This window comes from Chlorocebus sabaeus, chromosome 8 (assembly GCF_047675955.1).
Source record: "Chlorocebus sabaeus isolate Y175 chromosome 8, mChlSab1.0.hap1, whole genome shotgun sequence".
Lineage (NCBI taxonomy): Eukaryota > Metazoa > Chordata > Mammalia > Primates > Cercopithecidae > Chlorocebus > Chlorocebus sabaeus.
Window position 1 is genome coordinate 2,174,408 of NC_132911.1, and position 27,993 is coordinate 2,202,400.

Consider the following 27,993-nt stretch of genomic DNA (forward strand, 5'->3'; position numbering starts at 1 on the left):
GGTGCCGTGGAGCACATGGCCTGACCCTCCCTCACAGCTGGGGGCAGAGGGGCCAGGATGGACCCCATGCCTCCCTGACTTCCAACCAGGCACCCTCCCGGCTCCATGCTCATGGCGAGGCAGCTGATTCTGCGTGAACACTTGCGTGCTACCCATGGGAGGCCAATAAGGAGAAGGGTTGTGTAAGGCCATGGAGAGCTGTAGGGCAGTTGGTCTGAGAAAAACAGGAAGAACTCAAAGACAGGCACTCTCCACACCTTTCCACACATCTCCAGAGGTACACGTCAGCCCCCCTCCACCCTCCACTGCCATCCCACCCTACAGATAGGGGAACAGGTAGCATTCCTTGGGAAAGATGGAAACCGAGTTCTCACCCAGGCAAGAGAAAATGTCAGGATCCCAGGGGCAGGCTGGACAGAGATTCAGCCTCAGGGAAAGTCCAGGAGGATCTGGGCAGGGTGCGAGGTGAGAGCGAGCTCAAGCTGTGCAGTAGAACCAGGTGGATCCATGTAGCAAGAACAGGGGGAGAAGAGGCAGCGCCCAAGGAGCCCAGATGGCTGCCCTCATCTCCGCAGCTTTGAGACGCGCCTCTGTGGACCGAGCACATAGGCAGCTGCCTCCATCTCCATGGCTTTCAGACGTGCTTCTGCGAGCCCAGAGATTCCCTGGATGAGAATGAAGCAACGGAATGGGACAGCTAGAGGGACGGACCCCAGGGAAGACCCAGAGACACAGCTGAACGTGTGTGGGAGTCGTGAGGGTCCTGGTGAAGTTCCCCAGATTCTGAACCTTGGTTTAATGGTGAAGGCTTCACATTCTAATCCTTCTGGTTTAATGGTGAAGGCTTCACATTCTAATCCTCCTGGTTTAATGGTGAAGGCTTCACATTCTAATCCTCCTGTAAGCAAAGGCATCCGTCAGCTCAGAAGACGTCCTGCCGGCAATGAAAGGAAGTAAGCGTGCTTTTCAGAAACGGAAGGGAAGCCCACCGCCTCCTGCCGTCTCCCTGGGCAGCGGCTGGGTCCCGTAGAGAAGCTGGGGCGGGCGGTGGGCACGGCAGAGGTAGATGCAGAAAGGGTGGACACAGCAGGACCCTGCATCTTACCCCGATTCTCCCAGAGCAGTGCTGACAGCATGTTTTATGGTTTGGGGTTCTGTGTCCATTTCATTTGGAAAAAGGCCTGTACTATAAAAAGTGCAGTGTGGACTCACAACACTGGTGGGAACGTGTTGAATCTCCTGACCATGGTGGGGCTGGCCCGCCAAGCCAGGAGGACGCAGGGCCCCTGCCCTCCCATTCTGCATGGAGGGGCAGTGGGATGAACCCGTCAACACATAACAAACACTCTTCAGGGCCTACACACAGGGGACGAAAGTGGGTCCTTTCCTTCTCCTGGTGTCTGTGAGGTGATAATACTATTGTTTCCTTTTTCACCAAGAAATCCAGTATTTTCTTATGAGCAATTTCCCTTTTCATGTGTGAACCTGGTTTTCCCTTCCGATACTTTGAAGGCTTAACTGCTTCCTTTTGCTTCCACGTTAGCATGATTTAGAGACAGCTTCCCCGGCAAGATGCGGTTTGTGCTTTGAGTTTAAAACCTGTCAATTTAAAGTGTGGGTTTCCTCCGCTTCCTTCCCAAACCTCGCAGCTGGGCATTCACGGGACAGGTCTTTAAGAAATGAGGGGTTGCTTGGGCAGGCGCAGTGGCTCACGCCTTAATCTCAGCACCTTGGGAGGCCGAAGTGGGTGATCACGAGGTCAGGAGTTTGAGACCAGCCTGGCCAACATGATGAAATCCTGTCTCTACTAAAAATGCAAAAATTAGCCGAGCATGGTGGCAGACGACTGTAGTCCCAGCTACTGGGGAGTCAGGCAGGAGAATTGCTTGATCTCAGGAGGTGGAGGTTGCAGTGAGCTGAGATTGCGCCACTGCACTCCAGCCTGGGCAACAGAGCCAGACTCCATCTTAAAAAAAAAAAAAAAAAAAACCAGATGCCACTCAACGCAGCTCCTCCAAACAGACGCCACCACACAACAGAGCACACAGAGCTCCAGCCACAGGGTTGAGGCTCAGCTTCACGGAGATCTTCCTGGAGGACCCTGGCTTTGGTCTGTGGTTGTGCTGAGCTGGACATCTTTGCCTCTCAGGATGCAGATCGCAGATGCTCATCGTCTTGCAGGCAGCTCCAGTTTGTGTGGTGGCCGTGCTGGGTCTGTGCTTGGGGCCTTCCCTGTATGCTGTCCGTTTCTAGTGTCTACAGGTGATGTGCGATTCACTAATCACCCGAATTCAGTGCATCTCTATGTTAAATAGCGCGTGTCCATCTGCAAAGCACACGACGGCCTGGTGGCCACTGGGTGCCGGCTCCCCGGCCTGTTCCGAGAGCCTCTGACAGCAAAGGATTGGCCCAGGTGTGGCTGACGGTGACACGGGGCCCCCAGCACGGTCCTCCTTCAAGTGCCCGGAAACACGGGCCCGCCTGATACAAAGAGAATGTAAAACACCCACTGGCATCCCTGAAAGTCAGGTTTCTTCTTGCCAGTAAGTCTACCCTGGAGCTACATGGCCCTTCGGTCACTCGCTTGCCCACAGTCATTTCTTTCATCTCTTCTGCCTCTTCACTGGGGGCGTGTTCTGCCTCCCTCCATCATCACTCAGGAGAGCCCCTCACAGGTCAGTGCAGAATCTCTACATGAGACATTGTGGTGTTGGTGGAAGCATCACAGGGCCTCGTGGGGGCACTGAGAGGAGCACATGGGGGCCGGAACCGCAGGTCGGTCTGTGCCTCTGAACTTGGAGGATTGTGGGGGCACCGAGAGGAGTGCGTGGGGGCCGGAACCGCAGGTCGGTCTGCACCTCTGAACTTGGAGGTTTGTGGGGGCCGGAACCGCAGGTCTGTCTGCGCCTCTGAACTTGGAGGTTTGTGGGGGCCGGAACCGCAGGTCTGTCTGCGCCTCGGTCCTCTGCATCTGCGCTCTGCCTCTCTGGCGCTGATTTCCTCACTGCAAAGTGTTGGTGGTGCAGCCACCCGGGCCCAGGTCTCTGAGGGCGGGCTCTGGGAAGCGTCCCACTTCCTTCCTTTCTCCAGGCGCATGGCCGGAGTCTTCCTTCCAGGAAGTGTGAGCAGCTTGTGACATTGAAACGACTCATCACTTAGCAAAGGCAGGCAAACGTGGGTACCCCACAGTGCTCAGGGCGCCCTGTGCTTCACTAAGGGCTGTCACAGACCCTCAGACCCACCAGACCCCTCTGGGCCACAGGGGAGCAGGACAGCCGTTTCTCTGAAGCTCAAGGGTGATCAGAAATGCTAGAAAGTGCGCCTGTGTTGTGTGTTCACGCGGGGCAGGTCCGCGCTCTCCAGGCGGCACCCGAGGCACCACACACGCGATCCACGCTTCCGCTGCTGGGCCCGGAGGGGTGCGGTGCTGGGGGAGGGCGGGGTGCGGACTCCGTGGAAGCACCAGGCACAGAATCGCTCGACCACTTTGCTGCAGCTCCCCCGAGACGGTTCACGGGGTCTCCGGGTCACGCGTTAGGGAACACGGTTCACAGGGTCTCCGGGTCACGCCATATGGAGCGCGGTTCACGGGGTCTCTGGGTCACGCATTAGGGAACACGGTTCATGGGGTCTCCGGGTCACGCGTGAGGGAACACGGTTCACGGGGTCTCCGGGTCACGCGTGAGGGAACACGGTTCACGGGGTCTCCGGGTCACGCGTGAGGGAACACGGTTCACGGGGTCTCCGGGTCACGCGTGAGGGAACACGGTTCACGGGGTCTCCGGGTCACGCGTGAGGGAACACGGTTCACGGGGTCTCCGGGTCACGCGTGAGGGAACACGGTTCACGGGGTCTCCGGGTCACGCGTGAGGGAACACGGTTCACGGGGTCTCCGGGTCACGCGTGAGGGAACACGGTTCACGGGGTCTCCGGGTCACGCGTGAGGGAACACGGTTCACGGGGTCTCCGGGTCACGCGTGAGGGAACACGGTTCACGGTCTCCCACGCGTTACGGAGCGCGGCCTTCATGGAGCTCCGGCAGGTGAGAAAGGCGACTCCTGAAGCGCCTTCTGCCAGAAGGGACCTGAAGTGAGGGGCCTGAGTGAGGACGCCCCACCCGGAGTGGCCGTGGTGAAAGTTGTGTTTCTCCAGTGAAGACAGACACGCATCCCACGCGTGAATGGGTGATTCCCAGCACTTCTCAGTGGAAGGCACGTGTCTGGTTTTGCCACGGAAACGTGATGTGGGAGGTCGGCGCTGTCAGTGTCGCAGCATGATCAGCGCAGGCAGGGGCTGGGTCGGCACCGAGCCTCTCCCTGGCAGGTGTTCCGTTTGGACCGTGGGAAATAAGGACGCCAGGTGGAGGAAGCTCCGTCACCTGATTTCAGAAGGTCTCAGCGCCCAGGCGGAGCTGTGGTTCTATGACGGCAGCCAAGCTGGCTTCCTAGGCCCCGCGGCCCATCTTTCCCATGGTCGGTGGAGCAAACTGCTCTCCTCCCTCGTAGGAGGAGACCAGGAAAGAGAGAGATCTACGGAAAGAACGAGGGTTCTTGTGTCTCTTTAAGCATAGATAAGGGCATTTCTAAGGTGGCTGAGATGGTAATTAACATTTCTCCCCCACTGTCCCAGATGCTGAAGATGTGAGGAGGAGGAGAACATGGCTCTTCCCATGGCCTGTCCAGGCGAACAGCGTTCTTGCCTAGTGAGGGTTCTGGACTGGGGATGGGAAGGTGGTAGAAGTACCCTAGTCCCCTCTGTCCACGGGGACATGTTCCAAGACCCCCAGCGGATGCCTGAAACCTCAGCCAGTGCCGGCACTTGTAGGTATATTTTTCCTGTTGTCAACAAGAAGAGTCAAATTACGTATTTTGAAGGGATTTATTCTGAGCCAAATATGAGTGACCCATGGCCAGTCCACAGCCCTCAGGAGATCCTGAGAACACATGCTCAGCGTGGTCGAGATACAGCTTTTGGTATTATACACTTTAGGGAGACATAAGCCATCGGTCAATACCTGTAGATGTACATTGGTTGGGTCTGGAAAGGCGGGACAGCTGGAAGTGGGGCCTCCCAAGTCATTATGGAGTCAAACATTTTCCGACTGGCTGTTGGTTGAAAGAGTTAAATTATTGTCTAAAGACCTAGAATCCGTAGAAAGCAATGTCTGGGTGAAGATAAGGAGTTATGGAGACACGGTTCCCACTGTGCAGAGGAGGCCTCCCGGCAGCAGGCTGCAAAGGGGATGGATGGTAAGTGCTTCTTACCAGAGTCAGTTCTCTCCTGGATCTGGGAAAAGGTAGGGAAAGGAAGGGAATACTCTTTAGAACATAGATTTTCCTGGACTATTTCAAGATATGGCCAAAAAAAAAAAAAAAACCCACACATTCGGGATTGAAATATTTTTATTTCCTTCTTTATCTGTCACGTGATGTGGTGCCAGAGTCAGGTTGGAAAGTGAGCCACGCTATGCAGGTGAAGAAAACCCCTCTAGTGAGACCCCATGGTTTGTAGGGCATGACTCCCCAGGCCCCCTGGATAGGAATTTGGGCAAGAGAAGAAGAAAGCCGGAGTGCAGAACTCACTGTGTCTGTGCACCCATGATAAAGCTCAGCTGGTATGTTAACCACAGTAGGAGAGTAACCTGAATAACTATAATGAAATCGGCACTTATAACAATCTACTGTAATAAAAGATATGTGAATGTGATCTCGTTGTCTCTCTCAAAATCACTCATTCCATACCTCAGGTGACTGAAGCCACGAGAAGAGAACCTCCGAGAAGGGGGGGAATACAAAGCCTCGTTAGATAAGGAAGGATGGTAACCATAGTTATACCAACACACATGCTACATTAAGCTCTCCCAGCTGGAAGGCCACACCACACTCGGAAACCTTCCATACATGTACTCTGAGGCCATGCTGGATTTTTAACTTTGAATGGTGTTGCCCAAGCCACGCGGCTTCGGACCTCCTGTTATCTCATCTGATAAACAGCAAGGGCGGGTGGGAGGAGATCAGGCAGCAAAGCATTTGTACTCCTACAGTTCAAGGGCTGACCTTCAAACGTCCCCACGCCTCATCCTCGAAGTGCCATTCTCAAGATAACTAGGTGTGTTCCTCGAGCAAAGCACAGGCTTCTGAGACCAAGCTTGTGCTCTGTGTGAAGCACGTGGCTTTGCTAAACTCCATGCCTGCTGCTGCTGGTGTTGTTAGTAGAGCGCCCATGCTTGTCATTGCAACTGTGTGATGTTGGCCCATCCTTCAAGTCCACCCGGTGAGAGCCCGGCCTTGTCTCTGTGTGCATGTGTGCTGAAACTCGGGCATAAGGAGGGCGGAGGTTGAGGGTCCATTGTTTTAGTTTATCCCCAAATTCCATTCTCACCTAGCTGGATGCTCTGTTCTCACATTACTCACACATGTGATGATGGTCTCCATGGAAACTGTACTTAATTAGAACTGTGCATCATATTTTTACATGAATGAGCCCATTCCAGTCTGTGGCTTTATATTATACTTAATGTGGGCATTTGGAAGATGGATTTCATTAGCTGAAAGATGCAACTTAAAGTATATGCAAAAAGTGCTGTTAGCCTTAAAGAAATGGGGTTGAGTTATGTTAAATCATTTGAATGAGCTGTCTTGTAAAATACTTAACCTAATTCACATAGCTACTTCTTATACATGTATATTTTTTAAAAAGCTGTAACTGGGCAATCCCATAAAATGAAATCTTAGTTCACATTACCTGAGAGGCAACTGTATCCTCTTCATCAGCATCTCACATTCCAAATCTGTCATCTTCCTTTCCTGACCTTCTGTCAACTCACTGAAAACAGCAGATGCCGATTTGCTGAATCAGGGGTGGTGACAGCAGTGTAAGTGGTTCCAGCATCATGTTCTGAAGTAAATCCTTTTGCAGGCTACAGCCTGGCTAACTGCATCTAACACTTGGGTCGGGGGTGGGGACAAATGTGAGATGTGCCTCAAAGCCTGTCCATGAACATTGGAAACCCGTGTATGTGTGAATACATGCCTAGAGTCTGAACCTGCAGTCATATTTATAATTATATTTTGGGCACATATGCCAAAGTGGCGACAAAGATGTGTGTACATTATCGTTCTGATACGTGCCCCATAAATAACATGTTTACAGGGCATGTGTAACATGGTGCCAAATGCTGCCTTATCTGATGCTCCCTGTCCGCCTCCTCAGGCCATTCCCCACCCTCTCACTGTGGCTGGTGTGGGGCAGAGCCTCCCCGGGGTTCGGCTGTGTCTGCGCTGTCTCTGCAGCCAGGTAGAAACCAAGGCGGCCTGGAGAGTTGGCATCTGGTTTCTTGGGCAGAGCCTCCCCGGGGTTCGGCTGTGTCTACACTGCCTCTGCAGCCAGGTAGAAACTAAGGCGGCCTGGAGAGTTGGCACCTGGTTTCCTGGGCAGAGCCCATCGGGAGGAGAGCCACTGGATGGCGCTCAGTCCAGCTCCCCAGGGACCAGTTAAATAAAATCACAAGCTCATCTGTCTCCCCAGGTCCCTGTTGCCCCACACATGGAGGGAAGACAGTGCTCAGTGACCCCAAGACCTTTTACAGCCCATGGTGATATCATTCTAAGAAAGTGATGTCTGCTTTTCTGTTAGCACAGAGTGAACAATGGAAAATCAATGCCAGTGACCTGGGTGATCTCCCAACAGAGGGAAATGAAATCAGTGTTTTGGTCAAAGTGGACCTAATATGAACTAATATTAAACACTAAGACCACAACTGCAGGCTTTGAACATTGCAAAATGAGGCTTCGAATGGCGTGAAGCTTTCTAGACAGGAAGGAAAGTCTATCATGGACGACGCGGGGCCCTCACGGGACTCACCCAGCTGCAAGGAACCAGGGACAATCAGAGTGGGCTGATTTTACTGAAGTCTGTTCCAATGCAAATAAGGCCTAATAAATTTGAAGTTAGGCCAGAGTTAAAGCTGAGAATCATTAGGACTCACTGCCTACGTCCGTGTCTAGGTAGGAGAAATATGTGCATCTGTGGTCACAATGCTGCTTTACAGAAAACAGTGGTTGTTCCTGAGGTTACTGGCACAAAATGCTGGGCTCTGAGCAGTGACGTTTGAAGAAATACGAAGGTGTCCGTCATGTTTGAACTGTGTTGAGTGTGGAGGCTTTTGAAGATGTGCTGGGAGTGACTGCAGTCTACACCAGAAACACATTAAAGAGTGACTTTGTTTCTGTCTTTGCAGAGGAAGAAGGTGGAGACCTGGTCCAGCCGGGCATCAGCTTTCCGGGGCCGGCAGAAGAGGATCTAGGTAGAGTACATTGGCAACCCCACTGGGGCGGGGCCCGGACAGAACTGGGCACGCTCCGGGCAGCTCCCACCATCGGGACCTTCCCACAAACACATGTTAGCATGTTTGCCTTTAGAAAGGGAGCTAAGAAGAAGTACATTGGGAAAAAAGTACATTACTTTTTTCCAAAAATAATAGTTTTTAAACATTACAGAAGTGCTGGGTGAGGAAGAGCTGTTCCTGGCCCTCAGGAACTCAGGCAGCCGTTCACATAAACAATGCATGTCTCCAGAGGTGAAGGACCCTTCCTTCCCTTGCTCCTCTGTGACTAAACGTATTCAAAGCAACCTCAGGAAGCAGGGAGCTCCCATATTTGCATTTTTCACATAGCCCTTCCTTGGCAGGAAGCAGCTCATCTCTCCAGCTGGCCCCACACACTGGGGTCTGGATGCTGAGTTTGACTGTGCTCTTCCTTCCAGGGACCCTGGGAGAGGCTGCCACGACATACTTTCCCCGGTGCTGGTTAAAATCACATGGAAATTTCATTTCTGAGCTGCCACTGGCACAGTAAAGCTGGTGCCATATTTGCCATCAGTCTTTTGACATGGAGCTATGCTTACAAGAAGAAGGCCAAATGCTTGTGTTAAAGATGTGAAATGTTGAATACATTTAACATCAAACGGTTGAATACAATCGACGACAAACCACAGCTGAAGACGGAAGCCCCATCAGTGGCTCTGTCTGTGGTTATTCTCTAGCCTAAAAGAGGTTTGCTGTCTGTGGTTATTCTCTAACCTAAAAGATTGTTGGCCTCTTCCTCAACCCACTGATGGCTGTCTGTGGTGACAGCACTCAGGGCTGGGTCATGGATCACAAGTTCAATTTATATTTAAATGTGCATTTTTAAAAACGTAATTTGGACTTTTAGCCAATGCATCTGTTGCTGGTTTGATTTGCCTAAAGAATAATGCTGAAAATTGAAGGAGTCCACTTTACATAAAGCTGTGATTTCTGTTAAAGAAAACTACCGCCAAAAAATGTTTGCTTTTCAATTTAAGATGATGGAAATGGGTAGAGTTCTAAAGGATGACAGTCCGTTATCCACTGCAACTGGGTCCTAAATTTGTTGCTAACTGACGTTCTACACAGCCTTTCTTCACTTGGAAATAGACGAGTGAAAGTATTTCAACTTCTCATTAGGAAGCGGCAATGGCTATTGTGTTGGAATAATTAGGCATCTGTTTTTCAAACCTCACTCTGGTAATAATCCATCGCAATGAATCTTCACTACTCAGCCTGCCTAGGGAGGCTTCCAAAGCATGTGACTCATTTGACGTTTGTTTTCTTGAGGCTTTGGAGGTAGCTCAGCTGCCTTTTGCACTGTCTCTGGACAATGTTAATGCCCTAGTTGTGTCTATGCCAGTTCTTCTCCATAGCAGTGGCCCCCACGTGCCCCAGGGGCCTTCTCTGGGGCTGCAGGAGGTACCTGGGGTGGTTCTGCTTGGGCACAGGCACAGTGAGAAGAACCTGGAGGCTGCAGCAAGGGGCACAGAACTGAAACAAGAGTGCAGGAGTCACTCTGGGGAGGCCAGCTTTGCCCGGATTCTGACCCTGGACTCCCAGGTTGAGAGCTTGTTTATTCCACAGCTACACAAAGTGAGCGTCAAGGGATGAGGCTGGGGGGTGAAGGAAGCAGAATGTCACATGGGTGGCTTGGTGCAGGCAGGATTGTAGGAACAGAAAGCATTTCTTCATCTTAGTCCTTTGTAAGTAAGTTCAGCAGCATTAAATGCATCCACGTTGCTGTATAGCCATCAGCACCTCCGTCTCTAGAACTTTTTCCTCTTCGGCAAGTAAAACTCTGTCCCCATGAAACACTCGCTCCCATTCCCCTCCCCAGCCCCGGCACCCCCATCCTGCTTTCTGACTCTGAATCTGACTGCTCCAGGGCCATCCTAGAAGTGGAACCACACGGGATTTGTCATTTAGTGACTGACTCATTTCACACGGCATAATGTCTTCTTGTTACTGCACATGTCAATGTGTCAGATGCCCTTTCTTTTGGAGGCTGAGCCACACTGCACTGTGTGGATGGACCACACTGGTTTCCATTCCTCTGTGGACAGATCCCGGGTCACTTCTCCTTGACTGTTGTGAATGGCGCTGCTGTGAACACGGCGTGCAGCTCTGTCTCCATGTTGCTGCTTTCAGTTCGTTTGGGTAAACGTCCAGCAGTGGAATTGGTGGATCCTGTGGTGAACCGATGCTTCCTCCTTTTGAGGAACCTCCACGCTGCTTAGAGACGGGGTGTGCTTTGCGAGCTGCCTCTATCGTCTTGCCATGGGGTGAGGGTTGGCGGTTGTAAGAATGAGAAGGGTCAGATGTTAGAAGCTTTGGAAAGAAGGAAATGAGAGGATTTGGTGACGAATGGCTGAGAGGACCCTCAAACATGTGCCTGGCTTTCCCCTCTTGGGGCGGCGCGTGGGTGGAGGGAGAGGGAGGAGCTGCTGTAGCCGTCTGGTGAGCCCAGGGAGCTGAAACAGCCGAGTGCAGACGCGCAGTGACCTGGAGTCGAAGATTTGTGCAGAAGTGCACCTGGTGAGGAAGGTGGATGCGCTGGTTCCAGTGAGTCCGTTTAGCCTGTTCATGGAAATATTAGGTCTTGACCCTGGTTCTATATCAGTCAGGATCACCCTGGAGAAAGTTTAAAAACATACCAGTGCCCAGGCTCCATCTGATGTATTTGTCTGAGGAAGGCTACTGTTATCTTTAAAAGTTCTTTGCCTGATGCTTTTTTTTAAATGGAAGAAACACTTCTTCTTTTACTTTAAAAATATTTTTTCTAGCTTCATTAAGTTATATTCACAGATATAAATTGTGTATATTTATGGTGTACAACGTGATATCTTGATACAGGTATACGCTGTAAGACGAGTCGATAAAGCTAATTAACATCTAATTAACATCTCACCACCTCACATCCTTATCATCATCCTGTGCTTGTGAGAACACTTAAGATCTCATCTCTTAGCAATTTTCAAGGATACAAACCATTTACCATGTGGTAGGTACCTAGACCTCCTCACTCACTCCTCTCGTCTAACTGAAATGCTGCAGCCTTCCGCCAACGTCCTCCCAGTTCCCCCCAACCCTCCCTCTGGTGACCACTGTTCCACCCTCTGATTCTGAGTTCTGTGCTTTCAGATTCCACGTGTAAGTGAGGTCACATGGCCTCTGTCTTTCTGGGCCTGGCGTGTTACACTTAGCATGATGTCCTCCAGGCTCATCTATGTTGTTGCAAATGCCAGGATTTCTCAGTTTTTAAGACCGAGTAGGTATTCCACGTTTTCTTTATCTGTGCCTCTGCTGATGGGCTTGAGGCTGGTTCTGCGTGTTGGCTGCGGTGAACAGCACCTCAACGAACACGGAGGAGCAGATTCCCCTTCCACACATCGATTTTATTTCCTTCAGATAAATACCCAGAAGCGGGATTCCTGGATTATTCCTTTATCATTCTAATGTACCCCTAGGATTGAGAATCCTGATATAAAACATATGAAAGGATAATTAAGAGTAAAAGCAAAAAACACAAGAAGAAAGGAAGAAGGAAGGAAGGAAGGTGGGAAGGATATCTGAGTTACGTTCCTAACGCTATCCTAATAACATTGGGAGCAAATAGCATCATTTTAGACATTTATTTTTCCGAATTGAGTGTTCCAATCTCCTCATCTTTAAACTGAGAGAGTTAAATGATGATTTTAAGGGATCTTCCAAATCACGAATTTATGGATCTATAATTCTACTGGGTCAAATTAAAATTAAAAACACTTCATAATGATCTTGATGCTATTACAGTGAATGAGTAACCATCATTTCCAAAATGCAGTGGGACATTTCACAGCACGGTATCGGTTAAAGTCATAAAGCAATGAAGTGACATTTGCTTCTGGTCCTATTTCAAAGCATCAATCTCTTTTTTTTCCAACTGCCCTCAGTCTCCAAAAGCTCCAAGGAAAGCTGAATGGCATTGGCTGAAGAGCTTAAGATACCATTAGTGCCAGATGAATTAATAAAGCCGTCCACGCCTGTGTTATTACCCATTACCTCCTAAGAGCATGTGCGTTCTCTGAAGCTCATAGAGTGTAATGTATGAAAAGTAATTTTATGATGGGGAAAATGGCTGTGAAATATAGGAGGATAAGGAAGTTTTCTATAAAATTAAAGTCACGAATAAAATAGATTAATGTAGCACATTCAAAATGAATACAATGAAAAAGAAAAATCCCACTTTTTCCAGAAGAGAGGTTTCTAGGGAAGACCTTCAGACACACTAGAATTAAATTGCCCTCTTAGTAACGTTTGTAACATTGGCTCATTATAGATGTTACTTCTAAGAATGGCATTTTTTTTTCATTTTCCTGAATGTTATATTTAAATCAGTTGTAAAGAGTTGGTAATTTATTTGCATCTATGAAGACTGTTATATTGACCCAAATTTTGCATTGATAAATGAATGCAAAATGAAGTGAAAAAAAAAGGCAGATTAAATCATCAAAGAATATTAAGCACATATTATATATGCAGCCTAACACTGAGAAAATGTACACACTGTGTAATTTTGAAATACCTGAATATTGAAATAATACTTAGAGCTTTCCACCTGGCAGGCACACAGATTGTGAACACGTTTTATATAACAGGACCTCAGCATAGCTTTAATCATCGCCCCAGCATTGAAGTGTACCAGCGTCTCATTCTAGTGATGATACATATCTTGTCTCACAGGAATTCCCTTTGGGATGTTTGTTTACTTTTGTGTGTTCTTTTATAAAACAAAAACCTGGCTCTACCTATTCTTGTCACTTTATTGTCCACACTTACTTCCTGCAGGGAAATGTCTAGACATAGTGGAAGCAGTGATGTGCTGAGTTTCTGTCTAGGAAGAAGGTAGCAAAATCCACCCTCAGTCTCCCAGGCATACGTTCGCCCAGGTCCTCAGCCACCAAGTCCTCCTCCTCCACTTACCACCCTCCTCCTCCACTGACCACCCTCCTCCACTGACCACCCTCCTCCACTAACCACCCTCCTCCACTGACCACCGTCCTCCACTGACCACCTTCCTCCACTCACCACCCTCCTCCTCCACTGACTACTGTCCTCCACTCACCACCCTCCTCCACTGACCACCCTCCTCCTCCACTGACCACTGTCCTCCACTGACCACCTTCCTCCACTGACCACCCTCCTCCTCCACTGACCACCCTCCTCCTCCACTGACCACCCTCCTCCACTCACCACCCTCCTCTTCCACTCACCACCCTCCTCCACTCACCACCCTCCTCCAATCACCCTCCTCCTCCACTCACCACCCTCCTCCACTGACCACCCTCCTCCTCCACTGACCACCGTCCTCCACTGACCACCCTCCTCCACTGACCACCCTCCTCCACTGACCACCGTCCTCCTCCACTGACCACCCTCCTCCACTGACCACCGTCCTCCACTGACCACCCTCCTCCTCCACTCACCACCCTCCTCCTCCACTCACCACCCTCCTCCTCCACTCACCACCCTCCTCCACTCACCACCGTCCTCCACTGACCACCCTCCTCCTCCACTCACCACCCTCCTCCTCCACTCACCACCCTCCTCCTCCACTCACCACCCTCCTCCTCCACTCACCACCCTCCTCCACTGACCACCGTCCTCCACTGACCACCCTCCTCCACTGACCACCATCCCTACACTCACCACCCTCCTCCACTCACCACCCTCCTCCACTCACCACCCTCCTCCACTGACCACCGTCCTCCACTGACAACCCTCCTCCACTGACCACCCTCCTCCTCCACTCACCACCCTCCTCCACTCACCACCCTCCTCCACTCACCACCGTCCTCCTCCACTGACCACCCTCCTCCACTGACCACCGTCCTCCACTGACCGCCGTCCTCCACTCACCACCCTCCTCCACTGACCACTGTCCTCCACTGACCACCGTCCTCCACTCACCACCCTCCTCCACTGATCACCCTCCTCCACTGACCACCCTCCTCCACTGACCACCCTCCTCCACTGATCACCCTCCTCCACTCACCACCCTCCTCCACTCACCACCCTCCTCCACTGACCACCCTACTCCACTGACCACCGTCCTCCACTCACCACCCTCCTCCACTGACCACCGTCCTCCACTCACCACCCTCCTCCACTCACCACCCTCCTCCACTGACCACCGTCCTCCACTCACCACCGTCCTCCACTGACCACCCTCCTCCACTGACAACTGTCCCTCCAGTGACCACCCTCCTCCACTGACCACCGTCCCTCCACTCACCACCCTCCTCCACTCACCACCCTCCTCCACTGACCACCCTCCTCCACTCACCACCCTCCTCCACTCACCACCCTCCCTTCGCTCACCACCCTCCCTCCACTCACCACCCTCCTCCTCCACTCACTACCCTCCTCCTCCACTCACCACCCTCCTCCACTCACTACCCTCCTCCTCCACTCACTACCCTCCCTCCACTCACCACCCTCCTCCACTCACCACCCTCCTCCACTCACCACCCTCCTCCACTCACCACCCTCCTCCACTCACCACCCTCCTCCACTCACTGCCCTCCTCCTCCACTGACCGCCCTCCTCCTCCACTGACCACCCTCCCTCCTCCACTGTCCACCCTCCTCCTCCACTCACCACCCTCCTCCTCCACTCACCACCCTCCCTCCTCCACTCACTACCCTCCCTCCTCCACTCACCACCCTCCTACACTCACCACCCTCCTCCTCCACTCACCACCCTCCCTCCTCCACTCACCACCCTCCCTCCTCCACTCACCACCCTCCTCCACTGACCACCCTCCCTCCCAGGCGTCCTGTAGCCTCCACTGCCACACTTCTTGGGAAGTTTGGGCTTCAACCTTTTCTCTCCTACACTGCCCAGTGGGAGCACCATGACCACAGGAGGAGAAGGCTCCTTCTCCACCGTGACATCAAACACGTGGTCACGTGAAACGCCTGGTCTGTGGCACAGGAAAGGGGCCGTGACGTGCAGTGGAAGGTCAGTGTCAGTTAATCGCAGGAAGGCTCTCCAGGAAGCACTGCATTTTAACAAGCCCATTTTTAAATTTGTATCCGCACAAACACATCAGATACTTTTAAAGTTACACATATCTAACATTTGTGAAACTTAGGATGTGGGGGTTTTTTATCTGAATTTCTGGGGTGCATTCTACAGCTTTTTTCCTAAACATCACACGTTCCAGCCTGGCCCTGCCTCCCGCCGGGCGGTGCCTGCTCCCAGGTTGCCCCCCAACACCCCCGCCACCCCCCGCAAGCCCCCACCATCACACGCACGTGGCTGTTGATCATTCCTGCCTCCACGCGCTCTGGCATCCATTCAAACAGCAGCTACTGGTGTTTTCTCCTCTGTGGGATGTGCCAGTGGGAATGACCTGGAAGTTCCCAGGCATATGTAGCTCAACGTCGGGAGGAGTTGGAAAGAAAAAAGGAATCCACAACTGCTGGAGGGAAGTGAACCCAGTGCCCGCAGGAAGCACTGACGGTGTTCCCTAAAAGCACAGCCAGCAGGCACATGAGTGCCAACTAAGCGCCCGGGGAAGACGGGGCGGATGGGCGAATGGGGCACAGGCTCGGGCTCCGGGGATTCAGAGGATCTCCAGAGGTGATCACTTGTAGTTAAGGACCTAATGTTGTCACATTGTCAACGGCTTCTGTTCTGCAGTTCTTTTAGAGCACTGAGTTTTAAACCGTGGGCTACAACTCATTCATGAGCCATGAATTCAAGTGACCAGGTCACTACCAGCAAATTTTAACATGGAAACAAAAATACAACAGAAAAATGTAGACTAGGCCGGGCATGGTGGCTCACGCCTGTAATCCCAGCACTTCGGGAGGCCGAGGCGGGTAGATCACGAGGTCAGGAGATCGAGACCATCCTGGCCAACGTGGTGAAACTCTGTCTCTACTAAAATACAAAAACTTAGCCAGGCGTGGTGGTGCGCGCCTATAGTCCCAGCTACTCGAGAGGCTGAGGCAGGAGAATAGCATGAACCCCGGAGGCAGAGATTGCAGTGAGCTGATATTACGCCACTATGCTCCAGCCTGGCAACAGAGCAAGACTCCTTAAAAAAAAAAAAAAAAAAAAAAAAAAAAAAAAAAAAACAGTATAGACTAGAAAATACCAAAGTACACTCTGGATAATAAGGGCACATGTTTAATGGAACATGTTTTGGTGTGTGTGTGTGGGTATGTGGGTGTGTTAGGTTCTGGTGTAAAATATACGTCTTACTGTGGAATCTAATCCAAAAAGTTTGAAAGCCCTTGGCAGGAGCAATGCCTCGCAGCAGTCGGGCTGGTGGAGAGAAAGGAAATCGCTGTTGTGCTGTCTTGGTGTTTGAAACAGGAAGCAGTGCGTGTCGTGGGTTCTCAGAGGCAGGTACTGCAGGCAAAGCCTCCCCTGGAACTTGAGCAATTCACCCAACTCCCCTGTTCTTCTCATTCTTTGTTTGTTAAGATAATTAAATATGGCAATATAAGACCTCAGAACAAGGTGTGGCTCACAGCACGTGTTCAATAAATGCTGGGTTTTACCATGATTAGTATCATTGTCATTGCTCTTACACTGTGACAGGTAACCCAGCATCACCTGTCCAGGTGTAGAAGTGCATTCAGGAGGTTTCAGGAGTGCAGCTCTGGAGGACGCAGCCACGGAGAGGCTGTCAGTAGATGACCATCTTCCATGGACGTAAGGGCTCTCTAGTGTAGGACAATCAGATGACCATCTTCCATGGACGTAAGGGCTGTCAAATATAGGACAATCAGTAGATGACCATCTTCCATGGACATAAGGGCTGTCTAGTGTAGGGCAATCAGTAGATGACCATCTTCCATGGACGTAAGGGCTGTCTAGTGTAGGACAATCATATGACCATCTTCCATGGACGTAAGGGCTGTCTAGTGTAGGACAATCAGATGACCATCTTCCATGGACGTAAGTGCATCTAGTATAGGACAATCAGTAGATGACCGTCTTCCATGGACGTGAGGGCTGTCTAATGTAGGACAATCAATAGATGGCCATCTTCCATGGACGTAAGGGCTGTCTAGTGTAGGACAATCAAATGACCATCTTCCGTGGATGTAAGGGCATCTAATGTAGGACAATCAGTAGATGACCATCTTCCGTGGACGTGAGGGCTGTCTAATGTAGGACAATCTATAGATGACCATCTTCCATGGACGTGAGGGCTGTCTATTGTAGAACAATCAATAGAAGGCCATCTTCCATGGACATAAGGGCTGTCTAGTGTAGGACAATCAGTAGATGACCATCCTCCATGGACGTGAGGGCTGTCTATTGTAGAACAATCAATAGAAGGCCATCTTCCATGGACATAAGGGCTGTCTAGTGTAGGACAATCAGTAGATGACCATCCTCCATGGACGTGAGGGCTGTCTAATGTAGAACAATCAATAGATGACCATCTTCCATGGACGTAAGGACTGTCTAGTATAGGAAAATCAGTAGATGACCATCTTCCATGGACGTTAAGGACTGTCTAGTATAGGACAATCTTCCATGGACGTAAGGGCTGTCTAATATAGGACAATCAATAGATGACCGTCTTCCATGGATGTAAGGGCTGTCTAGTGTAGGACAATATTCTGTAGACGTAAGGGTTGTCTAGTGCAGGACAATCAATAGATGACCATCTTCCGTGGACATAAGGACTGTCTAAAGTAGGACAACCAATAGATGACCATCTTCCATGGACGTAAGTGCTGTCAAGTGTAGGACAATCAATAGATGACCATCTTCCATGGACATAAGTGCTGTCTAGTGTAGGACAATCAGTAGATGGCCATCTTCCATGGATGTAAGGGCTATCTAGTATAGGACAATCAGTAGATGGCTGTCTTCCATGGACGTAAGGGCTGTCTAGTGTAGAACAATCTTCCATGGACGTAAGGGCTGTCTCGTGTAGGACGATCAGTAGATGACCATCTTCCATGGACGTAAGGGCTGTCAAGTGTAGGACAATCAATAGATGACTATCTTCCATGGACGTAAGGGCTGTCTAGTGTAGGACAATCAGTAGATGGCCGTCTTCCATGGACGTAGGGGCTGTCTAGTGTAGGACATTCAGTAGATGGCCATCTTCCATGGACGTAAGGGCTGTCTAGTGTAGGACAATCAGTAGATGACCGTCTTCCATGGACGTAAGGGCTGTCTAGTGAAGGACAATCAGTAGATGGCCGTCTTCCATGGACGTAAGGGCTGTCTAGTGTAGGACAATCAGTAGATGGCCATCTTCCATGGACGTAAGGGCTGTCTAGTGTAGGACAATCAATAGATGACAATCTTCCATAGATGTAAGGGCTGTCTAGTGTAGGACAATCAGTAGATGGCCATCTTCCATGGATGTAAGGGCTGTCTAATATAAGACAATCAATAGATGACTGTCTTCCATGGACATAAGGACTGTCTAGTGTAGGGCAATCAGTAGATGACCATCTTCCAGGGACGTAAGGACTATCTAGTGTAGGACAATCAGTAAATGACCATTTTCCATGGATGTAAGGGCTGTCTAGTGTAGGACTATCAGCAGATGCCCATCTTCCATGGACGTAAGGGCTGTGTAATGTAGGACAATCAGTATATGGCTGTCTTCCATGGACATAAGGACTGTCTAGTGTAGGACAATCTTCCATGGACATAAGGGCTGTCTCGTGTAGGACGATCAGTAGATGACCATCTTCCATGGACGTAAGGACTATCTAGTGTAGGACAATCAGTAGATGCCCATCTTCCATGGACGTAAGGGCTGTCTAGTGAAGGACAATCAGTAGATGCCCATCTTCCATGGACGTAAGGGCTGTCTAGTGAAGGACAATCAGTAGATGACCATCTTCCATGGACGTAAGGGCTGTCTAGTGTAGGACAATCAGTAGATGACCATCTTCCATGGACGTAAGGGCTGTCTAGTGTAGGACAATCAGTAGATGACCATCTTCCATGGACGTAAGGGCTGTCTAGTGTAGGGCAATCAGTAGATGACCATCTTCCATGGACGTAAGGGCTGTCTAGTGTAGGACAATCAGCAGATGCCCATCTTCCATGGACGTAAGGGCTGTGTAGTGTAGGACAATCAGTATATGGCTGTCTTCCATGGACATAAGGACTGTCTAGTGTAGGACAATCTTCCATGGACATAAGGGCTGTCTCGTGTAGGACGATCAGTAGATGACCATCTTCCAGGGACGTAAGGACAATCTAGTGTAGGACAATCAGTAGATGCCCATCTTCCATGGACGTAAGGGCTGTCTAGTGAAGGACAATCAGTAGATGACCATCTTCCATGGACGTAAGGGCTGTCTAGTGAAGGACAATCAGTAGATGACCGTCTTCCATGGACGTAAGGGCTGTCTAGTGAAGGACAATCAGTAGATGACCGTCTTCCATGGACGTAAGGGCTGTCTAGTGAAGGACAATCAGTAGATGACCGTCTTCCATGGACGTAAGGGCTGTCTAGTGTAGGACAATCAGTAGATGACCGTCTTCCATGGACGTAAGGGCTGTCTAGTGAAGGACAATCAGTAGATGACCGTCTTCCATGGACGTACGGGCTGTCTAGTGTAGGAAAATCAGTAGATGACCGTCTTCCATGGACGTAAGGGCTGTCTAGTGAAGGACAATCAGTAGATGACCATCTTCCATGGACGTAAGGGCTGTCTAGTGTAGGACAATCAGTAGATGACCGTCTTCCATGGACGTAAGGGCTGTCTAGTGTAGGACAATCAGTAGATGACCGTCTTCCATGGACGTAAGGGCTGTCTAGTGAAGGACAATCAGTAGATGACCGTCTTCCATGGACGTAAGGGCTGTCTAGTGAAGGACAATCAGTAGATGACCGTCTTCCATGGACGTAAGGGCTGTCTAGTGAAGGACAATCAGTAGATGACCGTCTTCCATGGACGTAAGGGCTGTCTAGTGTAGGACAATCAGTAGATGACCGTCTTCCATGGACGTAAGGGCTGTCTAGTGTAGGACAATCAGTAGATGGCCGTCTTCCATGGACGTAAGGGCTGTCTAGTGTAGGACAATCAGTAGATGACCGTCTTCCATGGACGTAAGGGCTGTGTAGTGTAGGACAATCAATAGATGACCATCTTCCATGGATGTAAGGGCTGTGTAATGCAGGATAATCAGTAGATGACCATCTTCCATGGACATAAGGGCTGTCTAGTGTAGGACAATCAGTAGATGACCATCTTCCATGGACGTAAGGGCTGTGTAGTGTAGGACAATCAATAGATGACCATCTTCCATGGACGTAAGGGCTGTCTAGTGTAGGACAATCAGTAGATGACCGTCTTCCATGGACGTAAGGGCTGTGTAGTGTAGGACAATCAGTAGATGACCATCTTTCATGGACGTAAGGACTGTGTAATGCAGGACAATCAGTAGATGACCATCTTCCATGGACGTAAGGGCTGTCTAGTGTAGGACAGTCAGTAGATAACCGTCTTCCATGGACGTAAGGGCTGTCTAGTGTAGGACAATCAGTAGATGACCGTCTTCCATGGACGTAAGGGCTGTCTAGTGAAGGACAATCAGTAGATGACCATCTTCCGTGGACGTAAGGGCTGTCTAGTGAAGGACAATCAGTAGATGACCATCTTCCATGTACGTAAGGGCTGTCTAGTGAAGGACAATCAGTAGATGACCATCTTCCATGGACGTAAGGGCTGTCTAGTGTAGGACAATCAGTCAATGACCATCTTCCATGGACGTAAGGGCTGTCTAGTGAAGGACAATCAGTAGATGACCATCTTCCATGGACGTAAGGGCTGTCTAGTGTAGGACAATCAGTAGATGACCATCTTCCATGGATGTAAGGGCTGTCTAGTGAAGGACAATCAGTAGATGACCATCTTCCATGGACGTAAGGGCTGTCTAGTGAAGGACAATCAGTAGATGACCGTCTTCCATGGACGTAAGGGCTGTCTAGTGAAGGACAATCAGTAGATGACCATCTTCCATGTACGTAAGGGCTGTCTAGTGAAGGACAATCAGTAGATGACCATCTTCCATGGACGTAAGAGCTGTCTAGTGTAGGACAATCAGTAGATGACCATCTTCCATGGACGTAAGAGCTGTCTAGTGTAGGACAATCAGTAGATGACCATCTTCCATGGACGTAAGGGCTGTCTAGTGAAGGACAATCAGTAGATGACCATCTTCCATGGACGTAAGGGCTGTCTAGTGTAGGACAATCAGTAGATGACCATCTTCCATGGATGTAAGGGCTGTCTAGTGAAGGACAATCAGTAGATGACCATCTTCCATGGATGTAAGGGCTGTCTAGTGAAGGACAATCAGTAGATGACCGTCTTCCATGGACGTAAGGGCTGTGTAGTGTAGGACAATCAGTAGATGACCGTCTTCCATGGACGTAAGGGCTGTCTAGTGAAGGACAATCAGTAGATGACCGTCTTCCATGGACGTAAGGGCTGTCTAGTGAAGGACAATCAGTAGATGACCGTCTTCCATGGACATAAGGGCTGTCTAGTGAAGGACAATCAGTAGATGACCGTCTTCCATGGACGTAAGGGCTGTCTAGTGAAGGACAATCAGTAGATGACCATCTTCCGTGGACGTAAGGGCTGTGTAATGCAGGACAATCATTAGGCCGTATGAGCAAAGGTGAACCACAGAATCTGTTTAGGAATTGAAAAGAGAAACATTAGGCTCCAGGTCTTATCAGAGCCTGACAAAAGCATGTTTTATTTGCACTTCCTGCCACCACTTGGATTTGGCATGGGATGAATGCTAGCTGCAGTTAGCAGTAATTAGACATTTGGCTAACAGTCTTCAGAAGTCTCCCCGAGACCAGTTTTCGTCAGCCCTGTGAGGCATCAGCCCAGATAGGCAGGGCTGAGGGCTGATGGCTGACGGCCTCCCTAGCATGTCTGGTCCACGGTTCAGCAGGAGAAGTCCTGCTGGGAACGGCGGGGTTAGAACACGCTCACATTGCAGAAAGCCTGTTGCTAGCAAACAAACGTCCATTGTAGAAGAATGTGTGCTCCTCCACCATAAATTTCAAAGAAACAAATGTCCCATAAACTTAAAAAATAACCCATGAATGTTATTACACTTACCTTGACAACATGATCAAAGTTGTTTATTTCACACGATTTCATAAGCAGAAATCACCAGCTAATGATCATGGTTCAGGCAAATGGTGGAAGTCGTCGGCGGCGTAGGGTCGGGCCCAGCGTGGGTATTAGCCGTGGGTGTGGCAGTTCCGCCCTGACCTCGGTGCGTGCCTGCTCTGGAGTCTAGCATCGGAAAATCACAGCCCACAAGACCCTCAGGTTGCACATGTGACTCATGCACTATCTCGAGAGATGCTGACACCTCACAGCAGCCTGATGCCGCAGCGAAATGCCTGCACTGAGGCTGTCCGTTAAAAGCAAACACCATGGCAGTTGCTCTAGCCAAGCACGCTCCTTGCTGAGAATTCCAGGAGGCTCAGCTGGCAGCAAATGCATGAGTACCCCAGCCCGCTGTGCCCATGCAGTAGAGATCTCACCTTCACAGCTTTGACTTATCAATCTAAAGGTTAATCAGACAAACTGGGTGACTACTGCCAACGTTTTCTAAAGAAAGGTCACACTCTAGGTTTCTAATTGTCTTCCCAATGACCCTGATCCTGGAAAGTGAGGCCCCAGGTCCTGGTCGCACCGCCACCCTATACCATCTGCGTGTGCACGTTGGTGTCCCAGGCCACAGCGGAGGAGGACGGGAGAAGCCACAGGCCAGCCCCAGGGAGGCTCGGTGGGATAAGCTCTGCCTTTCCCTGGAAACAGCTGGTGGGAGAGGTGCAAGCACAGCCCAGCTCAGAGGGGCCATCACCCCTTCACTGGCAAGCGGTTTGCCTCTGTGGCATAGCACCTGCCCATCTCCCAGAGACAAATGCTGCCTGGAAAATCGCAGCATTGAATTTCTGAACCTAAAAATTGAGGTGAGACCTTGCTAAGCCCTCCTGGTCAGGTAAGCCCTTTGGGAACTACAATTTTTCTCAGTAAAAGTTTCCTAATCATACGCAATTCCCCATAACTAAAAGAAGCACTTTTTAATAACCAATTATAGATGCATAAGAAGTTGCAAAAATAATACAGAGAAATCCCGGGCACCCTTCCCCCAGTTTCACCCATGGGCACATTCATACAGTCCAAGGTCCAACAGGAAACATCCGTTTTCCAGACAATGGCGGTGGAACTCTCCGATCCATCCGTGCCTTCATTCATCCATCCATTTGAGCATTTACTGAAACCCTGCTGCTTACACGCTGTGATTGAGATGTTGAACTGAAAGGTACCAGGAGCTCACACATCCCCTCCCCTTCCTGGGTTATCTTATGTGATGTGGGTCACAGTTTTCCTTTAACTGTTGACTTCTGAGCGCCCCCCACTCTGGAGAAGGCATTGGGTGGTATCTCGTGGCCACGTGAGCAGCCCGAGTGAAGCGAAGCCTGCACCCAATTAGACATTGAGGAATTCACAGTGACGGGAAAGAGGAATTGTACAGAATTAGCCAGAGGTATGTTTTCTCCCCAATATGAATGTCCTCTTTCTGCCTGAATTTAAATGCAACTCTCATTTTTTCTTATGCCAGTATTCCCAGAAGGCATCCCGCATCCTGCAAAGTGAGGGGAACCCAGAACAGCCCAGGCATTTTAAACGTCACACATGGTTCCTACTTTCTGTTTCACGTAACACAGAACCCGAGAGCACATTTTAAACTCCACTTTTAAAACTTGATGAAATTGTATAAAATTCAGCGACTGTGTCAAGGAACAGCGAGAAAATATTGTGTTGGAGAATATAAAAGGAAATAATAGGAATAGCGAGAATCTTTAAGAGCTACAGATGTGGTCAGGAGTGTGAAACTTCTATCAGTCATATATGGGCGTTTCTCACCTTCCAGGCACCACTGGAGGTCTTCGCTTACACTCACCGATGTCACTCATCCCTCCACAGCTGTGTGGCCTCTCACTCTGCTGTCACCCCATCCTAAAGGAGGGGACAGCACATGACAGACCAAGTCCCATAGTCAGTGAGTATGGGCATGTGGCTGCACGTGGAGGCCCAAGCTCCTAGCCCATGTGGCTGCTGCATCTCCCAGCAGGACAGGAAAGGAGGCCAGCCTGAGTCTGGGGGGTGGCACTCAGCATGATGCCACCCAGAGTCTGATGGAGCCACACGGCAGGACCCAGGGGAGATGAAAGCCGGCCCCACGAGGGGAAGAGCCCCTGCAACAGCACAGCCAGTGGGCGGGAGCATGCAGGGAGACCGACATGGAGGGAGACGACACACAGGGAGACCGACGCGAGGGATATCTATCCCTGCAGGGAGACCGACATGCAGAAAACGCATGTGTGGCCTGAAATGGGATGGTTGCATCCAACCGAAGAGAAAACAAGGAAGGAGGAGACATGGAAGGCAGCCTTGGAAACAAGGGAGTTGTTGCATTGATTGTTTTGCAGCCGATGAGCACGCCCACCCTGCACTTGAGTCTCAGGGCTGAGGTGTCTTTCTTTCATTTGAGGAGAAAAAGGACCTGGACCAGAGAAACCATGGAGGCATCCTGGGAGGGGCACAGAGAAAGGAGTCCTATCCCTTCCCTGAAGAGAGGGCAGTCAGCATACACATGCACATACATGAACGTACATGCACATGCATAAACACAGGCATGCACACGTGTGCACACACATGCACACAGACACACACATGCAGACAAGCACACAGACACATGCACATGTGTGCAGACATGAAAATTGCAGACATGCAAAAATATGCAGACACACATGCACACACATACAGGTGCATGCACATGCAGACACATGCAGACGCACACAAACACACGTGCAGACATGAAAACAATTGCAGACATGAAAAATGCAGACACATGCACACACATACACAGGTGCATGCACATAGACACATGCAGACATGAAAACAAATACAGACATGCACGTGTTGACACACAGATATGCACAAATATGCAGACACACAAACACATGCACAAGCAGATAGGCACACTCACATATATGCACACACATGCATAAACATGCAGACACATACAAAACGCCTGACCTGTCTGCCCCTCCAGTCTGCTCGCTGCTCCCATTCCCTCCATACTGTGCTATGGACTCTTTAATTCTTTTCCCTTTTCCTCCACGTCTCACAGAGGGATGGGCTCATTAAAATGTTCAGTTCTCTGAATGGATGAGTGAGTGAGTGAGTGAGTGCGGGAGGGAATGATCGAGTGAGTGAATGACTGAATGAGGGAGTGACTGGATGAGTGACTGAGTTACTGAGTGAGAATGAGTGAATGAGTGAGTGACGGAGTGAACAAGTGAGTGGATGAGTGAAAGAGTACATGAATGAGTGACTGAGTACATGAATGAGTGAGTGAATGAGTGAGTGACTGAGTGAGGAAGGGAAAGAGGGAGGGAATGAGTGAGTGAGTGGATGAGTGACCAAGTGAGTCACTGAGTGAGAATGAGTGAATGAGTGCATGAATGAGTGAATGAGTGAGTTACTGAGTGAATAAGTGAAAGAGAACACAAATGAGTGCGTTAATGAGTGCGTGAATGAGTGCATGAATGAGGGAGGAAGGAAGGGAGTGAATGAGTGAGTAAATAAGTACATGAGTGAGTGAGTGACTGAATGGGTGAGTGAGTGAAAGAGTACATGAATGAGTGAGTGAATGAGTGCATGAATGAGTGAATGAGGGAGGGAGTGAATGAGTGAGTGAATGCATGAATGAGTGAGTGACTGAGTGAAAGAGTACATGGAGTGAATGAGTGAATGAGTGAGGGAGGGAGTGAACAATGAGTGACTGGATGAGTGACTGAGTTACTGAGTCAATGAGTGCATGAATGAGTGAGTAAATGAGTGGCTGAGTGAGTGAAAGAGTACACGAATGAGTGAGGGAGGGAGTGAACAATGAGTGAGTGACTGGATGAGTGTCTGACTTATTGAGTGAATGAGTGCATAAATGAGTGAGTGAATGGGTGAGTGAAAGAGTACATGAGTGAGTGAGTTCATGAACAAGTGAGTGAGTGAGTTCATGAACGAGTGAGTGAGTTCATGAATGAATGAGTTCGTGAATGAGTGAATGAGTGGCCGACTACGTGGGTGAGTGACTGAGTTCGTGAATGAGTGATTGAGTTCCTTAATGAGTGAGTGAATGAATTACTGAATGAGTGACTGAGTACACGAGTGAATGAGTGAGTGAATGTGTAAATGAGTTCATGAGTGACTGACTGACTGAATGAGTTTATGAATGAGTGAGTGAGTGAGTGAGTGACTACATGGGTGAGTGACTGGGTGAGTGAGTGAGTATATAAGTTGTGAGTGAGTGAATGAGTGACAGAGTGGGTGAGTGAGTGAAAGAGTACACGAGTGAGTTCATGAATGAGTGAGTGAGTGACTAAGTGACTGAATGAGGGACTGAGTACGTGGGTGAGTGACTGAGTGGGTGAGTGAGTGAAAGAGTACACGAGTGAGTGTGTTCATAAATAAGTGATTGATTGAGTGATTGAGTTCATGAATGAGTGAATAAATGAGTTACCAAATGAGTGACTGAATATGCAGGTGAGTGAATGGATGAGTGAGTGAGTGAGTGAATGAATGAGTGTATAAATAAGTGAGTGAGTGGGTGAGTGAGTGAAAGTACACAAATGAGTGAATGAGTAAGTGAATGAGTGCAAGAATGAGTGAAAGGCACAATCAGGCTTGTGCCTTTTGGTGCTGAAATTATTTTTAAGCAGGTGAAACTCCCTACGGCTTCAAGAGGATTAGTAGATGCATTTTCTTCTGTTTGCTTGAAACAATAAAATACATAAAAAATGAAGCACCTCATCCACTGTCTCAGGCAGCGAGGGCCTGCTGGTCCCCACCAGCCCCAGGGTGCAGAGGTGAGGAAGGCTTTGTCACCACCGGGGTCACCAGGAATCGAGGTTCGGTAGAATCACCCCATCTTGAAGGCCACAGCCTCAAGGTCTAAGTCTTCATTCCCCAGGTTGAGGACATGAGCTGGGGACACGCGTGGCTATGGGTGGAGGGTGAGTCCTGGATGCAGTGCTTCATTCTGTCTTTTGGAAGGGGTGATGTTACACGGTGAGTTCTGGCAGCCATAGGGAGGAAGAAGTCCAGACCTCTGTGAGGTGGGGAGCTTGGAAAAAGAACCCTGAAGAGTTAGATTTGGAGTGGCTGGACCTAGGCAGGGGTGGAAGAACGGGTGTGGAGCCCAGGAGGAGCAGAGGGCATGCCATGAGGGAGGGGCCGTGGCAAGCAGCACCCCTGGGTGCCCATTGCTGGATCCTGCACAACCTTACATCTCAGGATGTTTCCCCACCCCCTGCTCCACCGAGGCCCTCCCACCCCGGCCTCCTTTCCTCCACTGAGCTGAGCTGTGCATCTTCAGGGCGAGAGAGCAGAAGAGCCGCTCCTCTTTGGAAAACTGAGACGCTCTCCTCTGAGCCAGTGCTCTCCCCATCCACCAGCAAGGGGTCCCTCCACCCGAATGCAGGCACACACCTGCTAAAATGCACCACGCACCAGAAGGGCCTCCCGTTTCTGGCTAGGAGAGCCCTGCCTGTGGCAGGC

At 50.0% G+C, this 27,993-nt stretch overlaps 1 protein-coding gene across 3 annotated transcripts in view; it reads left to right on the plus strand.

Annotated features, from left to right (window-relative positions):
* Window positions 1-27,993, plus strand: part of DLGAP2 (DLG associated protein 2) — a 928,742-nt gene that overhangs the window by 715,120 nt on the left and 185,629 nt on the right. For all 3 annotated transcript variants that reach the window (XM_037985419.2, XM_073017908.1, XM_037985420.2), the window contains one exon: window positions 8,240-8,305. In XM_037985419.2, the coding sequence (XP_037841347.2) occupies window positions 8,240-8,305 (66 nt within the window). The remainder of the gene's footprint in view (window positions 1-8,239; window positions 8,306-27,993) is intronic.